Genomic DNA, 18,027 nt, shown 5'->3' with positions numbered 1-18,027 from the left:
TACAACACTTTTGCATTTAATTTGAGGGAATAATATGATCTGAGCATGACAGGCAGCTTTCTTAATGGGCTTCTCTGCTCCTGCTCCTGCCATAACATCAATTATGTACAGTTATCTTTGACTCGGAACGTGTAACCCCCATGGTGACTAATTACAGTATCTAACATTAGGATCCCAAGTGGCAGAGACTGGAGATTAAAAAACACAGTTCAGGCTGCTACTTGGGGGCTGACAGCTTCACCATCCCTGGAGAGCTCAGTGCTCTTGGGTTTCTCAGGCCATTGGGGTTGGAAAGGAAGAGTGATGCATTACCAGCCTTTGGAGTAAAAATGAAAAGATTAGAAGGAAGTCCAAAGCTTTGCCCTTCCTAAGATCCTTTCTCTTCCCAAATCACTGTTATTGTTATATATTCATTTTAGACCACAAACATATTTTAATTTATTTTTCCATCTTAGTGCTATGTTTTAATGAGTTCTTTTCATGGATGAGAGATTGTTCTTGACAATAGTAATAATCGGAACATAGCAAAATATTGACTACTTAATAGCATCATATAGTTGCAGTTCAGTATCTCTATATGTTCATCAATATCCTTCATAACTTGAAGAACACAGCTTATCTATGCTTTAGAAAAGATGTTGAATTCTATGAGTCTTGAGCACCACTGTAACCACTAAATGATCATCATCCTTCCTGTTATGCTGAGAACAGCTGAACCTAGCTGATGCATATGCTCTAATGCAAGAAAATATCCTTAGACAGTAGTTAACTCTACACATATTTAAGCTCAGCTAATGCTTGAAATTGTGAATGGAGATCTGTGTCATATACATCAGATCAAACATGGCCTTATGGCTTCAGGGACAGAATCTGCAGGGGACAGACTAACCACCCATAAGTGGGAGCAGGAGGGATAAAGGGGTTTTTCATTGACTCTCTTTAAATTAACAGCTTTAACTAGTTTGGGTTTGACTTTGATACCATGTACCATGGGGACAGAATCAGTAGTGGGTGTGAAATTTCAACTTCCCATCCTCATATTTGGAGACATGAGGCTCGATTTGTAAGAGATTCTGGCACATTCCATTTTTTTCTCACTTAATGGATGATACAAAACTCACTGCAGCTCTGTGGGAAGAGAATTCCATACCATGATCTTGTCATAAAATAACTTATCTTAAAAGGCTGTTATGAAACATCAACCTATTAAATCCATGGCAACATCAGCCATTGTTTGGGGGAGAAAAAATCTAGAATGAGCAGTAAATACTCAAGCCATCAAAAACATGAACAGAATCTGGCTGGTACAACCTGTGGGATGGCTGGTACTTTTAGTTTTACATGAAAACAATCCCTAGGAAAAGGCAAAGCTGGTTACAGAGGACAAAGGTTAGGCTTTGATTTTTGGTATGCTATCATTTCAAGCAGTAAGGGGAAAGATTTGCTAAGGTATTTAGGTACCTAAACATGCCTAGCAGCATTTATAGCAGCATCTAAGTAGGTTAGGTGCCTAATTCCCATTAACTCCATCAGCATGTTTAAGCTGCTAAACATCTTTGCAAAGCTGGTACAGGTGACTGTACGAGCTGCTGGGCTGTGCTTGTTTGCCACAGGTGAAGCTCAAGCTGATGCTCCTTGGATCAAGGGTTACGGATGGTACCTGAGCACAGAAGCGAACAGCAGCTCCCAAGCTGGCCTAAAGATTTCCTACTGAAGGTAGAGCCATACAGAAGTCACCCAGAGCAATACTTGCCAAAAGACCACTGGAACTTGGAGCTTGGTTTGGTAACCATTCGTGTTTCTGACTCAGTTTCTTGAGCCGAGTGTTAAGAATCCCATCAGTTCCTAGAAAAGTCAAGATTTCACAGCCCAACTCAACAGCGTTCCTTGAGTTTCAGGAGGGCCTTTCCCACTAGGCACAGCCTGGCCTGTTCCACACCCCCAAATACTTGTCTTAAAGGATTTTCCCTGCCTTAGCTCAATGTCAATAAACACCCTCCTGCATGTCAGGAACAAACTTACAGAGCTGAACCAAACCGCCTGTTTCGGATTCGTAAGGCAGCCAGTCACGAGAAGCATTTAAATGGATGGTAAAGGTTACCTGGGATAGATCAACCCAAGATAAACACTTCCCTTGACTGAGCCTGTCTCTGGCTTTTGAGGTTTATCTTCCACAGCAAAACACACCATGAAACTGTGCCTCTGGCACTGGGTGCTCAAGGTAATTCCACTTCCTCTGAGGAGCAGAGGAGGCCACCCAACAGATAAGAGTGCACAAAGCAACTATTTTCTGAACTAAACCAGCTAAAATGATGAGTTATGGGAATTGACCCCTATTTTATTGTATTTCTCATTTTAGTGTAATTTCTCATTCCTTAATTTACAGAGAGGCTAAAGCTTCCAACTGATTCCTTGCTAGAATACCATTAGTTTTTGTTCTATAAGCTACAACCATAGGGAGTGTAAATAAAGTAGGTGAGGCTCCACAGAGACCTGCACAGGAACTGTAACAAGCCAGGTTTGATTTTTATCTTCCTTTAGAAGTTGGGTTTTGGTAATTCCGAACGATTTTGTTAGAGCAGGAAAAGTGGGATTTGTTCTCTCTCTCCTTGGGCAGCTGTTGGAGCTCTGTCCCATGGCATGCCTACAACAGCTCTAGAGTGCACAAAGGAAAGAAGTGATTTGTACTGGAATTACATGAGAATAAAGTACCTTCAACCACCGAAGTCTGTACATAAAAGACTTCTACCACCAATGTTTTTGAGGACAAAGAGGAATTGCAGTCTGCATCAGTTACAGTTTTAAAGAGGATGGTATTAAACAGGGATTTCAAGGCAAAGGCCAAGGGGGATCATCCTTTGAGAGTAACACTAGTTGAGAATGACAGTGAAATTCTCTGTACAGAGCCTGGCACTGCCACAAACCCATGTGAGCTCCCAAGGTGTCAGAGCAGGTTTAGTGCCCTAAGGTTGCATCCAAGGTGGTCCTTGTTACGCACTAAATGTGCACATAGCAACTGTTGGTGTGTCATCCATCCACCCTGACTGATCATAAAAATCTATAGCAATTTTTGTCTTTATTTACCTAAGAGCTGTATCTTTTCTATAGACTTCACTGTAGAACAGCACAGTGCAGGCACTGTAGGGCACTGTGGCTGTGCACTGGACAGCACACGCGTGCCTGGCTACTCCGTGAGTATTTAAGCAATGGTTATGGAATGGCCACTCATGTATGTGTACTTGTATTTATCTGATGGTGTTGACAAAAGGATCATCTAATTTACTGAGGCACTGAATAGTGTTACAAGGAAGTTATTTAGCACCTGTGAAGCCAAGTATCTAATACGCCTGTGTAGGTATTATTTGTGTGAAGCTATTTGCCTGATGGGAGAATGTGCCATTTAAAATTTACTGGATATTTGCAGTATTCAAAGGGCAGTATGGTGCAAGTATTCAGGTAAAGATTAACACCAGTCTGTAGCAGAATAGTATTTATCACAATGTCACCTTTAAATAGAAAATAAATAGAGGTACAAGAACAATTTATGGCCCTGTGGCCATCATTAGCTGTAGTTTCATTATTTTAAAGGATATAACGGGCACTTTCATTTCTTTTCCACTTATTTCTTTATTCTTCTGGAATAAAAATAGAGAGTCATTGTTTATAGGGTTGTATATTTTGACAACCGCTCTTTGCAAATCCTAAGTTATCCTAGAACCATTGTCTCAATATACACAGTTCATCTGAACCAAAATAATTCCACAAACTACTTCACAGAAAGGAAGAGACAAGGGAAGCTAAGAGAGAAATAACCTAGGAAACAAGTATGCCAGCGTACAAAAATAGACTGGAACATTTGGAGACTGTAGGTATGAAAATGTAGTCTCACTAACGGAGAACCTGAATTAGTGGATTATCTGCAGAGGTAATTGCTCACTGGAGGAGAAGCCAGATCGAAGCCGAGATCTGTTTCTAACGTCTTTAATTTCTAGGCAAATTTATGAGGGAGAAAGAGGAATCGTCTCCAGGTTTCTCTCTGGGGGTGGAGGCAGCGCCAGCGCCTGTCTCCGTTTCTCCCCCTCTCGTGCACAGCAGGCTCCGAGCCAGAGATCATCACCAGCTCCCTGGGAAGGGCAAGCGCAATGGGCATAGCTGTGCTCCTCCAGCTCACCCAGCACAAGGGGTGTTTTAAATCTCTCTGTAAAGTCTCTGCTCATGCAGCCTGCTTGACCCATAACCTCTGACTCCAAATAGCTTCTCCTGTTGGAAGCACCCAGCTAGCTGTCACAAAGCCACTAGCAGAATAAATCAAGGCTGTGAGGGTCAAGTGGAGATTCAAGCCTCTCAAACAGAACTGGAAAACTGGAATCTGTATGCAGTCTGCATATCATGGATGTATGAACTCAAAGTGCCTGTCATAGAGCATCCAAACTACTACAGCTACAGCAAATATCACAAGGAATTCCAAACCTTAAATACCCTCTTTGGGTGATGGATGAGTCCGTGCCATTTTCAGAAGAGGTATTTAAACAAAAATGCTTCTAGAGTGTCCAACCCTGAAACTGGAGCACGTGCTCTGTCCCTTCAGATTGTGTTCTGCGAAGCATGTAGGAGCCACTGGAGCAAAATATGGGTAAAGCATTTATGTGTTATTGCTATGAGGAGTTTTCTTAGAAATACAGGCAACTCTGGGTCTGCTGAGCAAGCTCTTCTTCTTAATCCACACCACCTGTGTAGATTCATGGATAATTTGGTTCTGACCTAGTTAAAAGTACAAAACAGATTTTTCCTGGTTGCTTATTCAATGTATCCTGACATCCGCTTCCAGCAAAGCCTGCAGAAAACTCTTTCATGAGCTGCACTTTGTTCCTCTGAGAAGAACATTTGGGGATGTGCTCTACAGCTCCCAGCCCAAATCACTGCACTGCCACTCAAAGAAGAGACTTGACTTGGGTTTAGAAAAAGAAGGTTTATTCTTTTTGATTTGAAAGGATCAACAGCTACAATGTGCCTGACTTGGCACAGCTCGGTAATGGTAAGGACAGAGTAGGACACAGGCACCAGAACTGCAAATAAGTCAGGGCTTTCTACCCATTCCTCAGAGAAAAAAGACTTTAAAATCCAGTGCTACAGCTGCTGAAGACAGGCCTCAAAAACTGTGATTGCACAGCCCCATCCCTTTGTATCATCCAGCAGAGGTGACCTGGAGTGCAAGAGTGAGCCTGAACCTTTCCAGCGGTCCTTGAGAGTGGCAAATTGCATCCTGTCCTCCCTCACACTAATACATCCCATTTTCCATCTCAGGCTGAAGATCAGAGAGAGTTCTCCTTTGATGTACTCATCAGTATGATGAGGAACTTCTGCAAAGTTTCAGATCTGTCTTTCATTCATTAATCAACACCTACCATATGTATTCTATACATACACATATGTAAAGAGCCTCTAGAGAAACACAGCACAAAGTCATGTATTTCAGAGAGCTGACATCATACATTGTGCTGTGAATAATGAGATTTAAAATACCCTGTGCTATCAAGGTACAGTGAAACCTGCTCATCAGCTTGCACCAGCACCTCCTGGCATGTTCTTTATCCTCTTTAAAACATCACCAGTGAGTACAAAATCATTTTGTTCTACTTAAAGACCAACTTTGAGGAGGTGACTGATTTCTGCTGATCCTGGAGGTGGTTTCACAGGTTTCATTGTACTTGAAACTTCACAGCTTCCACTGAAGTATTTGATGCATGTATGTACCGGTTTAGCAGAGTACAAAAGTAGAATAATTCTCATTCTTGCCTCATATTGTTGACAGAGTATGATGTCCTTTACCAAACTGTTTCTTTTTACTTGACAACTTATCAAAGACTCATTTCTCTAAAGCCCAACCACCAATCTTCAAAAGTATTTGTCTTAAAAGTCATCAGGGCTCCAATACTTGTAATAAATTGCCTAATTTCTATTAGCAAAGCTTATTCACAAGTTTCTTCCATAAAAATAAAGATTTTCAGTAGTTAAAGAAAAGGTATCTATGTTACATTCACCAGCACTGGTTAACAAAACCCCACCACACCTCACCTTGCAGCTTTCAGTCAACCATGCCGGAATCCACCATGTGGAATTAAAACCAATGGTCTCATCTTAACTCTCATGCTGGTCAAAGCTGTGAAAATTACACTTCAGGTCAAGGGAGTTAAACCAACAGAGATGTCTTGAAAAGCCTGGACTGGGCTCCAAGATAAGACTGGTCCCTAGACACTGAACTGTAACACATTAAGGACTGAAGGGAGACTTCTGCATCTTCTGTAGCACCTATCAATAAACCCACCTAAAAATGGCAGAACTTCCTCTGACTTGAAAGGGAGAAACACCATCAAGTACTATTACATTAGGCTAGAAAGTATGCAGAAAGTGTGCATCTTCTCACTAGTGTACTGAAACTACACAAACTACAACAATGTCAACAGACGTCCTCAGCTCTTGGACCTGGGAAGCTCTCTTATTCCATCTTCGTCGTCCTCAGAGCAAAGCAAGCTTAGTGCGCTTGTTACGGGATGGATCCATGATGTTGTCTGTGTCACGTGGCTAAAAAGAAACAAGAAATGCTATTAGCAACCCAAAAGAGGTTTACCAATTTCAAAGAAATACAAGATGGAGCCTGGAGTTGTCATGGTGATTGCAACACTTTCAAATACAGAAACCTCTTTTTCTTGTTAACGATGAGATTTCTACAAACAAGACATGAAGTCTTCTGGGTGCTAGAAACTGGCCCAAAGGTCCCATTACCCAGTACATTAGAGACAATGCTGTTGTAAGAGACTCCAAATACAGACTGGTGATACTTCCTGATAATGGAGCTGTAGACAATTAACCCAGCAATGTTGTACAGCCCAGACTAGCAAAGACTTACAAAACTCCAGGTATTCGCATAGGTATTAACATTGCCATCTTACCAGATAAAGCCTGAGGCATAGTGGTCAAGAGGAAGGTGACCAAATGTGGAATCATATCATAGAAATATACTCAGTTTGTTAGAACAGGAACTAATATGTTAACATCATTAAGCCCTTCCTCTTCTTGCAGAAACAGGCTGATGAATAAATGGAAAGAACAATATTCTTTACATATCCTTGAGACCAGACCCTGGTCGTGCTTCCACAGTCTTCACACATATAAGAAAAGGGAGTCAGTGGTACTCCTTAAGACTTAAAAGCCTACATTTGACATGCAGTTTAAGCTGCTTTATAGTTTTTGGTAAACTTCTGTATGAATGGCAAGAAGCTGACCAAGGCTCAGTAAGGACAGATAAATGGAATATGCTTACTGTTTGTGGGTGAGAACATTGCACACCTTATGGTTGGTAGTATGCACACTAGCCATACTGTGTGTGGGCAAGACACAGCCTCTTCTCCCTTCTGGAATAATGTGTTCTTGATAAAGGAAATAGCTTCTTTTCACTTAAAAAAAATCTTGCTAATAAATTCACAGTTTTCATAGTCAAGTCAGTGCAAAGATGAATTTTGTAATATAAGTTCATTACAAGAACTAGCAGGAAAATATTGTACATATAATATACACCATAAAAAGCAAAGAGCTCTTCTCACAGCTTCTGACATAGAGTGCACCTAAAGCCCATGCCTGTATTCACCTTTGAGGTGCACTGGTTTAATTAAACATGAAGTGCCATGATGGAACTACTCTAGATTTATCTTTTTAAGTGAAAACAGATTTTGTCTATGTCTTCAGTAATGCTCACTTGAATATCCAATTATGGAAACGGATATGGTTAAAGGAGGAAACTGAGTCAATGTTATGGGTATGGGAATTGCTATTCCAGTCAACATGATCATGCTATGATCTGACCTTGTATTCACACCTTTCATTTCAGTATACTGAGCTTAAGCTGGATATAATGAGGACAACTGTTCACAAGAGGTAGGTATGATGCTAACATGAATCACATCTCCAGCTGATGAACAGACCCATCTTTGAACTGGTAGTTTTTCAGTTAAGCCACTACTTCAATTTAAACAATGCATAAGCAAGGACCAAGCAAGGTAAACAAAATGTGGCAGATGAAGGCCGCATCTTCACTTCTTATCCTTAAATGAAACCAAACACAGAAGCTCCAGTTTGTGTAGAAACAATTCATAAGTGCTTTTTTGGGTCAGAGCAGCACTGGATGGACTCCATTCCTTCACACTACAAAAACGTGCATCACCTTATCAGAGCTGTAGACATCAGTTTCACAACAACCTGTGGCTATAGAAAGTACAACACAGCAAATACTCTCCATTCTCAAGTACAGTAATCCCTTCATTCTAATAAAGTGAATGTACCATTTTTTGCTAGCAATGAGAGCAACTTTCCCAAAGTTTCCAATGTTTACCTTTAGAAAGCCGGACAACAGCCAACAATGAAGATATGAAGAGTCCTTTTACAGTGTTTTATGAGATTTGTGAATAACATCAGTCTAATCACGAACATGATCCCCATTACTCCACAACACAGAGAAACATTCATATTTATATTATCTATATTATGAATATATTTGTATTTGTAAATATACAAAGGAAAATGTCTTTGCTGTATTTTTCTGCAATGGTTTCTATAATACCAGGAAATGCCACGTATTTTAAATGAAACAATGTAATCAATATGGCTTAATACAGAAGATAGCACTCTAAATTAAAATCCCAGCATGTGATTTTATTTATCGGCATAACAACACAGAACTCCTTCCAATACCTGTGGAATCATGGGAGCTGAATAAAGTGGATTCCATCCATTCCAGCTCTGCCAATGCAAGATTTATTGCCTGCAGTACTATTGTAAGTGTTTATATTGCTTGCCTTTATCAAGCCATCTCTCAGCAATCCATTGCTGAATTTAAATAAGAACAAAATGATTTGTAAATTCTATTTTTTCCCATTTGGCTTCCCCACGTAGCATGACCTGTTGTGTACTCACAGCCTCAGCTCTCTTTGCTTATGAGCATGTATCAATCCTGTGAAATGGGAGAAGCTGCACAGGAGAAGGGTTGTGTGGAAAAGCATCCACAGGTCTTTAAATGTAACTGACTAAAAATTCTTTGTTAAGTGTTTATTCTTCACAAGATTTTCCTCCTACATCCTTCAGGCCCGGGAGGCACACGAGAACATGCCTAACTTCCTGTTAACTGCTCTGAGAACTTGATTTTGGTCTCATACAAATTCAGTGTAAAAATCATCCAGCTCTTCAACAGTGCAGAATTATGGCAGTGAAATCAAGGTTACTATTGTCTATATGCGATAGCATAACATTGGTTAATTACTGTTAAAAAAGAACTATTTTCATCCATTTTCAAAATACGAGGCCAAACTTGCTCTAGACTTTATCCCATGAACGCTCCTACTAGGACAGTTTGTTTTAAACCCGTTGCCAAAATCCTCACTAGGAAAAGTACTCTTATAAATAAACCTGAAGTCCAGATACCATGTCTCACATTGTAGACAGACACACACAATACGCAGATTATTTAGGCACAGAATAAATGTATAACCTCTCCCCCATCCCCCAATTTATTTTTAGCTCTCCAAAAGTGCTGTGGCTAAAGAGCTTCGACATAATCAGTCCAAAGAGATAATCCCAGATTTAATGGTTTGCAGAACATTCTTGTATTAGAAATACATCCCCTCCGATTCGCGTCTGAGGGCCAGCAATAACAAGTGAGTTCAAATCTACCTCGAGGTTTTGCTTAATTGATAAAACTGAATATTAAAGGAGTATTTGGACAGCCAGCAATACAAATCCTAGATGTAAAATGTTTTCCATGTGCAAAGGTTCCTGTTCAAAAGATTAATTTCACATTTTCAGGGCAATTAACAATAAGTAAAGATTTTTAGGCTTTCAAACCAGTCATTGCTATCGAAGGGCAGCCAAATTTATTGTTAGAAAATGGAAGCATTTGATCTGGAAATGTGTCAGTAGCTTATTCCATCTTTTTAACATTAGCAAATTGCAGGACAAATTTTAGAGCTCGGAAAAACAAAACATCGGAACACAGAGATTTTTTTGGCAAAGAAATGCTAGTGAATTACTTAAAATACCATTACAATTAACCTCCTTCTGATACTTCTTTGCAAGGAAAATGCTTTCTTTTAAAATGAGCACCTTGATCTTTTAAGAAAAGATGAATTTGAAGAAAAACTAATGGAAAAATTGCCTGTACCTTTGTTAGCTTTGAGCATCATCAAAACATGCTTTTTACTAGGGCCAAACTCTGGAGCCTAACAGGGATTCACATCTTGCAGACAATACAATTGCTGTAGGTCACTGCGCAGGATGCTGAGCTATAAAGCAATCATACAATATTTGAAGTTGGGTTTTTTTCCCCCTTTGACATGGGCTGACATTCGTAACACCCGGATGAATTTTTCCAGTTCACCAAGGTTACTTCATTTTAAAAGGAGCAATCTTGTGCAAGACCCATTTGCTTGACATCTGTTCAGGAGACAAAATGCAGACTTAAACAATTAATCAGTCAAATTCTCATACTGATGAGGGACCATTACTCATTAGAGACCAGGCAGGATTTAGTTGCATCTGAACCTAGAAAGCCCAATTCTGGCCTCATATGAACCCTTTGCTTCTCTGTCAACTTGAGCAGTATCGATGATGAAAGTGAAAGCAGGACTCTGCTCATATGAAATAACACAAACTTCAAGGTAGCCCTTTTCCTCCCTAAATGAACATACCCCATAACCTGAATTTGCAGTAGTAACTTTGCTATACTTTTCATCTTTCTTATCTTACTTTCATATTGCCCAAACTTCATTATCCTTTAGAATGCGATAACGCTCAGCTAGAGTATTGACGCCTGATGGAGGTTTTACTGATCTATGCTCATCTGAAAACCCTTGCAAAGCCATTGTCACAGTGTCATACTGCTGACAACTCTGAAAGCTTTACCCTTAGAGCTTTCACTGTTGCTACTGAAATAATCATTAAATAAATGTAGCAAATAACACTGCTAGATGCAGATGTAATGGGTTGGAAGGGGATGTGCCCTATACTATCCAGATATATACTCCCTATTTTTAATTTTTAGACTTATACACTTATCCCAGTGGGAAATTCTGAAGTTACTGTGACAGGAGTATATACCATCTGCTAGAGGACTAGCAATACGGGAGATTATGTGTTCCTTTGTTACACACTCATATGCAGGCCCCCATACAATGGTGGTTTGGAGACTAATGAGAGCCAGAGCAACAGGAAAACAAAGAACAATGCCACTGAATGAAGATCCTGAAACCTAATCCTTCATCAAGAGATTATATCATCTTCCTTGCTTGCTCTTGCACAGAATCTCCCTGTGTAGCTGTTTGCTGGACTACACACAGCCTTGCAAGATTTGTTTTAATTACTGCCTTTGTCTTTGGTTGCTGGGGCTTTCTGTTCCCTTTGAGCCTGGAACAGCCTTTTGCTTTGCAAAGATCGTTTTCTTCTCTTTAAAACTCACTGTCCCAAATTTTGCACCTTTGGGAAAGTACCAGGCTCTTTCATCTCTGTTTTACTCATACTTCTCTAACTTGCTAATGCAAGTCGCTTGGGCCGTGGATCGATGTTCCTTATGTACTGCCTGAAACATTGCATAATACGAAAGCATAACATCAAAAATACATTCTGTTATTAATCTTTTGTTTCTTCTATGTCAATGTTTATCATGAAATAAGCTTTTAGAGCCATCACATGCTTGCAAACCCAGTTGTGATGTCTTCCATGTTTGGTATCCCCCTTGAAAATGCTGTAAGGGGATACCAAATCAAGCAACAGAAAACTCCTGTTGTTTGGAAGAGCAAATGCTGTGAGGATCCACAAGGAATAACCTGTTCTGTACTGTAACTGAAGGATTTTAATTTAGTAGCTAAGCAATTAGAACAAATAAAAGAAGTATAATCAACCAGCCCTGAGAGCATGTAGGGAAGACAGTTTCCAGACACGGAACCCACGAGGTTTTTGCACTGTATTTATCAAAATCAGATTATCTGAAATTAAAACTTCTTTTTTCTTTCCCCTTTTTGTTAAAATTGGTTTTAGGCTGTGCTCTCTTTCAAGACAGCATTTCACAAGGAACATACCACATATAATAGTGCCCCAGGAGTTGCTGGGCAGGTCCTAAGATGGCAGTGACCTCAACTCTTATTGTCTGCAATAAAATTGAGATCACTTGTCACCTTATGGAGCCGTGTCCTAAGGCAACAAAATCGTTTCCTGTATTTCCCTTGGGGATCACGGATTTTGCTTGAGTATTAATTAAAGATTGAAGGATATAAAATGAAACCCCAGAAGACAGTCTCGCTATTTATTCCTTGATTAAACTGATTAAACTCTTGTCTACTAAGAAAAAATATGAGCAATTTTGTAAGGCAGTAATTGCTAGGAAGAAGATTTATATAGCCAAATAGTGTGCTGTATCATTAAAAATTGCCAACAATAAGCAAATGACCCAATCTAAAGATAAAAACAATAATAACAGCAGGATCTGAGCCAAGGCTGAATATGCCCAAAGGTTTGAGTGATAGGATATGCAGACTTTTCAGTTTTAAAGCATTACCTGAAATTTGTCTCCCCCCAGTATTAGCCATCTGCTTTTACTGTAAAAGTGCTTGATGTATGCAGTTACTCCTAATCCTGTGTCTTTAAGTGATCATATAAAATCTGGAGCAGTTGATTTGCAAATGCATCAGAGCGTGCTCAAGGCTTATGTTTAAACTATACATGTACTACAGTGAAACAGAGCTCGAGCAATGGCTTGGGCCCATGCTTCAGATGAAGCACATACTGAAAAAACCCTGCTGTGCATTGTTCTGTTTCCCATGGCTCTCCCCAACATTATTCCCCAAGTGCCAAATCCTGCCGTAATAAAGGAAAATTAGGAGTCCAAGCTTTTACATTTCCAGTCCTGCTCACAGAAGCAGGGAAGAATTAAACCTTTGGTCACATCAGTCTAAGAGTAAAATAACCCAGCAAAGGCAATAAACCCATCACACTGATTTCAGTGGGATCTGCAGCTCTAGAGTGAACAAATAATCTCAGTTTCATGTGTTTTCTCACAGAAGACAATTTAACAGCTGCCTTATATGACAGCCCAGAACCTGGTCAGTGTGCAGTGTCTGTGGAAGCTGAAAAGACACCAGTTTCCAGCTTCAGTTTCCTGTTTCTCCAGTTTGGTTCTTGATACTAAAACCAAACACCCTCTCAGGAAAAAAGATTGCCCAACCAAAAGCAGCTTAAGGTCTTAACATTCTTGTATTACAAGCTCATGTTATCATAAAATCCAACACCAAGTTTCATAGTTTTACATCTGAGATTATTTTCCTTACAGTCATGCAAAATGATTTCAGTGAAAACCAGAGACGCCGAGTTCCTTACAACACAAATGTCAGGCAATCATTCCTAAACTTCAGGAATGATTTGGAATTTGGATCTTGCCTATCTATAAGGCTTCATGATTTTTTAGATAGCAAAATGCCTTACACTAAATCGTGACTCTGTCTTTTAATAAGAACTCTTTCTTCACTCTGCAGGGACTGTGAACAAAGAACAACCAGGAGATACACTTTTCAGAAGAGGACTATTACTTCTGGATATATTTATTCCTGGTGATCAGCTTGAGACACAGCAAAGTCCTGTACTTCAGATGGCAAATGTTAACACTTCATGAAAACAGAAGTTCTCTGAGATGCCTCAAGTTAGTTATTCGAAAAATCAAAAAGAACAATGTCAGGATTACCCAAATTCATACAGTTATATCTGAAAGTGTTTGAACTGATGGTGTGCTGATGGATGCAGAGTGTTTTGCATCATTCTACATTAAAAGTAGTAAAAATAGTTACTCCTGAGCCAGTTTTATTTAAATATTTGCAACTTTTGATGACTATATAACTACTCTTCCCTCTATTTTCAGACAGGAGGTCCAATTTTAAGAGATGCAAATTAACTTTTCATTGAACTCAGTGAAAACATAAAGCACTCCATGCCTCAAAATACCTGTTTCTACTCACAGAATGTCAGAGTTAAGATGGAGACACCTACAACAATGATTTTGATAACTGATAATTCTGGTGTAACAAACTTGCCTACTGCTATACAGGAGGTGGGAGCAGAGCTCATACTGGATTCAATCCAGAGAGATTTCAGTTGCACATTCAGTCTGGCAGATCATGGTTTTGCTTAATTTGCTACTCTGAAACTTGAGTAGAACTTACAGCAGTTTACTTCTAGGTCAGCTCTGCTATGATCTGAGCTTTGTTGAACTTGATTACTTTTAGGAAGGGCAACTCCAACCACTACTTAGATAACCTGCAGATAACTAGTATATTGTAATATATTAGTACATAATGGAATGGGACAGCAGAGGCAAAACTGAACATACCTTGCTATGTTAGGTTTTGGGTCCTTCCTTTGTAATGGAGCAGAAATGTGTAGAGTAACATTAAGAAAGGAACAGCTTTGTTTTTTCAATTTAGCATGCAGGAAGCAAAAGCGTCTCTGATTTACTTTCCTTTTATGATGATACCTTCAGTGTTCTAACCCATCAAAGTTCTTCATCTATCACACATGCTCTGCTATTCTTAGTTGAGTCATAAACTCCTAAATAGTTTCTGTGAATGCCCACCTTTCAGTAAAATTAATGATGGTTCCTTCCCAAGCAAAACCAAACAAACCAGAATATTATAAAAGGTAAGTATGATGTGTTGGCTTTCAGAGTGGAAGCCCGATTTGCCAGAATATGCCATGTATGGTTTTTATCTATCTGCATTTTACAAGTATTGACTTCAGGCTCCTGCTTAACATGAACCAAAGTCTATACCTTCCAATGAAGGCACCTTCACTGCCTACTTTGTTACACTGAAGCATGCAAAGCTTCCATATGAAATTCCTGAAAGTCTAAATCATGTTATTACCATTTCCCTTTTGTTGTAAGAGAGAAAACATCATGGGCCCTAATGCATCTAAGGGAAAAGATCCCAAAAGTTTAAAATACTTGGAAACTTTTACTTGTCATCAGGAAAATTTAAGGTGAATGTTCCTGAGGAAAGCAACAGTTAATGTGGAATAGTTGGAACCCAGTCCTATTAAAATGCTAGAAGAACAGTGTTTACAGGGGCAAAATTCACAGCTGGTCCTTACAAACTGTACACATATGCAAGGAGTGGGCAGGAGTAGGATGGAGAATAGCAAGGCCCTACCTAATTTTAGGTGCCAGTCTCATGATACAAAGCTGCCATATGTTAAAGGTGAACGGAGTGGGAGGATGGAAGAGATTGACTATAATGGGTTTCTGGTAAAAAAATTACAGTGTCCCAGCTATGGTTTTTTATACTGTTCCTCTGTGATCCTAAACCACCAGTGTATAACCATTAATCAATTAGCATAGATGATACTTCACTTGGAGAGCAATTATGCCTGTGCACTTTCTCCTATTTGAAAATCAAACCCACAAGTTACTGATTCACAAAATCTGCTCAATGACAGAATACACTTTCTGTTTGCACTGCTACAGTTCCATCACTGCCATGAGGACTTTTAATGCCAGAGAATACAACCAAAGTGTTGAACTAAGCCTGGGCAAAACCAGCCACATGACTAGCTTTAAAAATGAACAAGATAGGCTTTCTCTTACTTACAAAACTCTTCCCATCCTAATGCCTCCCAGCTGACTGGTAAGTGGATCATACACATCTGGATGTAGGTGATACTTTATGAGGACTCATTAGCTCCATTGTGCTTCTGGAATCTACAGATAAAATGACTATTTGGGATAGGAATTTCTATTAGAAAATCAGTAATTTCATTTCTAGTAACAGAACAGCCATAATCATCTAATAAATACAATAATTGATTTATGGGTTTTTTTACCTTATCATGAGGGGTCAATACGCTGCTCCTCCAAGTTCAAGACAGACAATGGAAAAATTGGAGAGAATCCAGTGAAGGTTGGAGAGGGTTGGAGAACTTGGCTCAGGAAGAAATGTTGAAGGAATTGGGAAAAGGGTTCAGCCTAGAGCAGAGAAAGCTTGGGGCATCCTTCACTGAAAACAACTAAATATTGGAATAGCATGCCCAGACAGCTGGCAGAATCTCCCTCACTGGACACACACAACACTTGGCTTGACAGGGCTCTGAATAGGACTGTTCCACAGACATAAATTCAGATAAACTCCAGATATCCCTTCAATCTGGACTCTTCTATGATTTTAGTTTATGATTCTGGAACTGTAATGGACTGCCAAAACCCCCATTAGGCTACATTCAATTGTCACTGAGCAAATGAGGTCAGAATCTCAACTCTTCTTAATCAAACTAGCTGATACAAACAGTGATAGAAATAAGAAATGTAAGTTGGTGAGGAAACAGGCCCCTGTAATGTGTTTCTATTACACATTAATTGATGGGGCATGAATCTGGTGCTATGTATGAATGACTGATTGTATTGCTACGGGCAAAACTAAAGTGTTTGCTCTCTCCATTAAAGTACACCAGCTTATCTTAAAACGTATCTGGGACCAAATTCAACCTTTACTCTCCAGCAGCAGAGTAATGCAGCAGGAAAGCACAGTCACACTAGCAATGAACCTGATCCCATCCTTTTAGTCTACTGGCTTAATTTCTGGCCTTCTAATAAGTGCTGTTATATTAGTAAGACACTTGAACTCGCTTCTTTTCCAATGCATACAGAGATGTAACTCAGAGGGGCTGACATCACTGTTTGCTATTTCATGGTAAACCCATACACGACCTTAATGCCAAGCACAGAATCACGTGAGTGTTTGACACACCAGCAGTCTAAAAGGTGGTTTTCTCACACTTGTGGCTGATCTTAGCAACCTGGTTGATTGAAAACGACTTACTGAGAGACAGAAATGACTTCCTGAGGTGATTTCAAAGATTGGCTTGAGGTGAGGATACATGGACAAAATAGAGCTTTCCCCAGCAGGTACAGCGAGCTGTTCAGCTCCTTAGGATATAGCCATGTAAATGTTTTATTCATGTCAGTTATTCACATAAGTGGGTTTCACTTTAGTGTGTAACACAAGCCAGCTGGTTTGCTTCTTTTAAACTCTGATTTCTCATGCACTTCGTATTGCTACACCCCCTTCAGAGATATTTATGGAAATTTCACAGCAAGCTCTCTCAAGCTTATGTGCCATTAAGATTCCATTCTGGGGTGTTTACTGCATTAGATTTATAACATACAGATTTATGGACTCAGCTACTTGATGGCCCAATAAAGCATGTTGGAACTGAAGGCAACTACTAATTAAAATAATACTTGATTGTCCTTAGCATATTGTAAAACTGCTGTGGATTTAAACAGAGCCACTGCAGCTCCTATAAAGCCTCACAGCCTAACTGCATAATAAGAAAACTGACAACTTGCATGTAAGACCAGTTTATTTGTGGCTACACTTAGGGAATTATAACATTTTTCTATCTGTTTGTATACATGGAAGTGAACTAGTGTTGAAATACTTTTAAGCACCCTGTGGCTTTGTCTGTTCTAAACACCAAAGAATGAAAATTCACAGCCAAAGGGAACAAGAAGGTCACAGTATTAGTTCCAGGGTTGTAAAGTATCAACTATTCCACTAATCCCCATTTAAACAATTAGCTTAAACCCTACTGAAAAGGATCAGCTGTTAAGATGCACCTCAAGCAAAGTTCCTCCTGGAAAAAGGTTCTTTCAGTGTTGGGTAGAATTTTCATCTTGAAATCCCTAACATTCAATGTTAGAAACAAGAGACTTGGGCAGCGCTGCTCCTTGCTCTAAACAGTTAACATTCCCAGGCTGACTTCATACATATTACAAAGTGCAGTAAGAGGTATGAATTTTCAAGCATGCAAACAGCCTGGCTTACACTGTAATTAGGAAGCAGTGATGAAAGCAAAATACGGAAATAGTTAAAATGAATATTAATTACCATGATGCCTTATTACAATGCTCAGTTAATTCCATTCTAATGAACTGCTTTAAGAGCTCTT

At 39.5% G+C, this 18,027-nt stretch overlaps 1 protein-coding gene across 2 annotated transcripts in view; it reads right to left on the bottom strand.

The window, feature by feature from the left end:
- Window positions 1-4,949: 4,949 nt before the first annotated feature.
- The window catches only part of STXBP4 (syntaxin binding protein 4), a 66,842-nt gene continuing 53,764 nt past the window's right edge, over window positions 4,950-18,027 (bottom strand). For both annotated transcript variants that reach the window (XM_034067946.1, XM_005146158.3), the window contains one exon: window positions 4,950-6,582. In XM_034067946.1, the coding sequence (XP_033923837.1) occupies window positions 6,471-6,582 (112 nt within the window). In that variant the 3' untranslated portion in view covers window positions 4,950-6,470. The remainder of the gene's footprint in view (window positions 6,583-18,027) is intronic.

Source organism: Melopsittacus undulatus, chromosome 11 (genome assembly GCF_012275295.1).
Source record: "Melopsittacus undulatus isolate bMelUnd1 chromosome 11, bMelUnd1.mat.Z, whole genome shotgun sequence".
Taxonomy (NCBI): Eukaryota; Metazoa; Chordata; class Aves; order Psittaciformes; family Psittaculidae; genus Melopsittacus; species Melopsittacus undulatus.
This window is presented reverse-complemented; position numbering and strand designations above follow the sequence as displayed.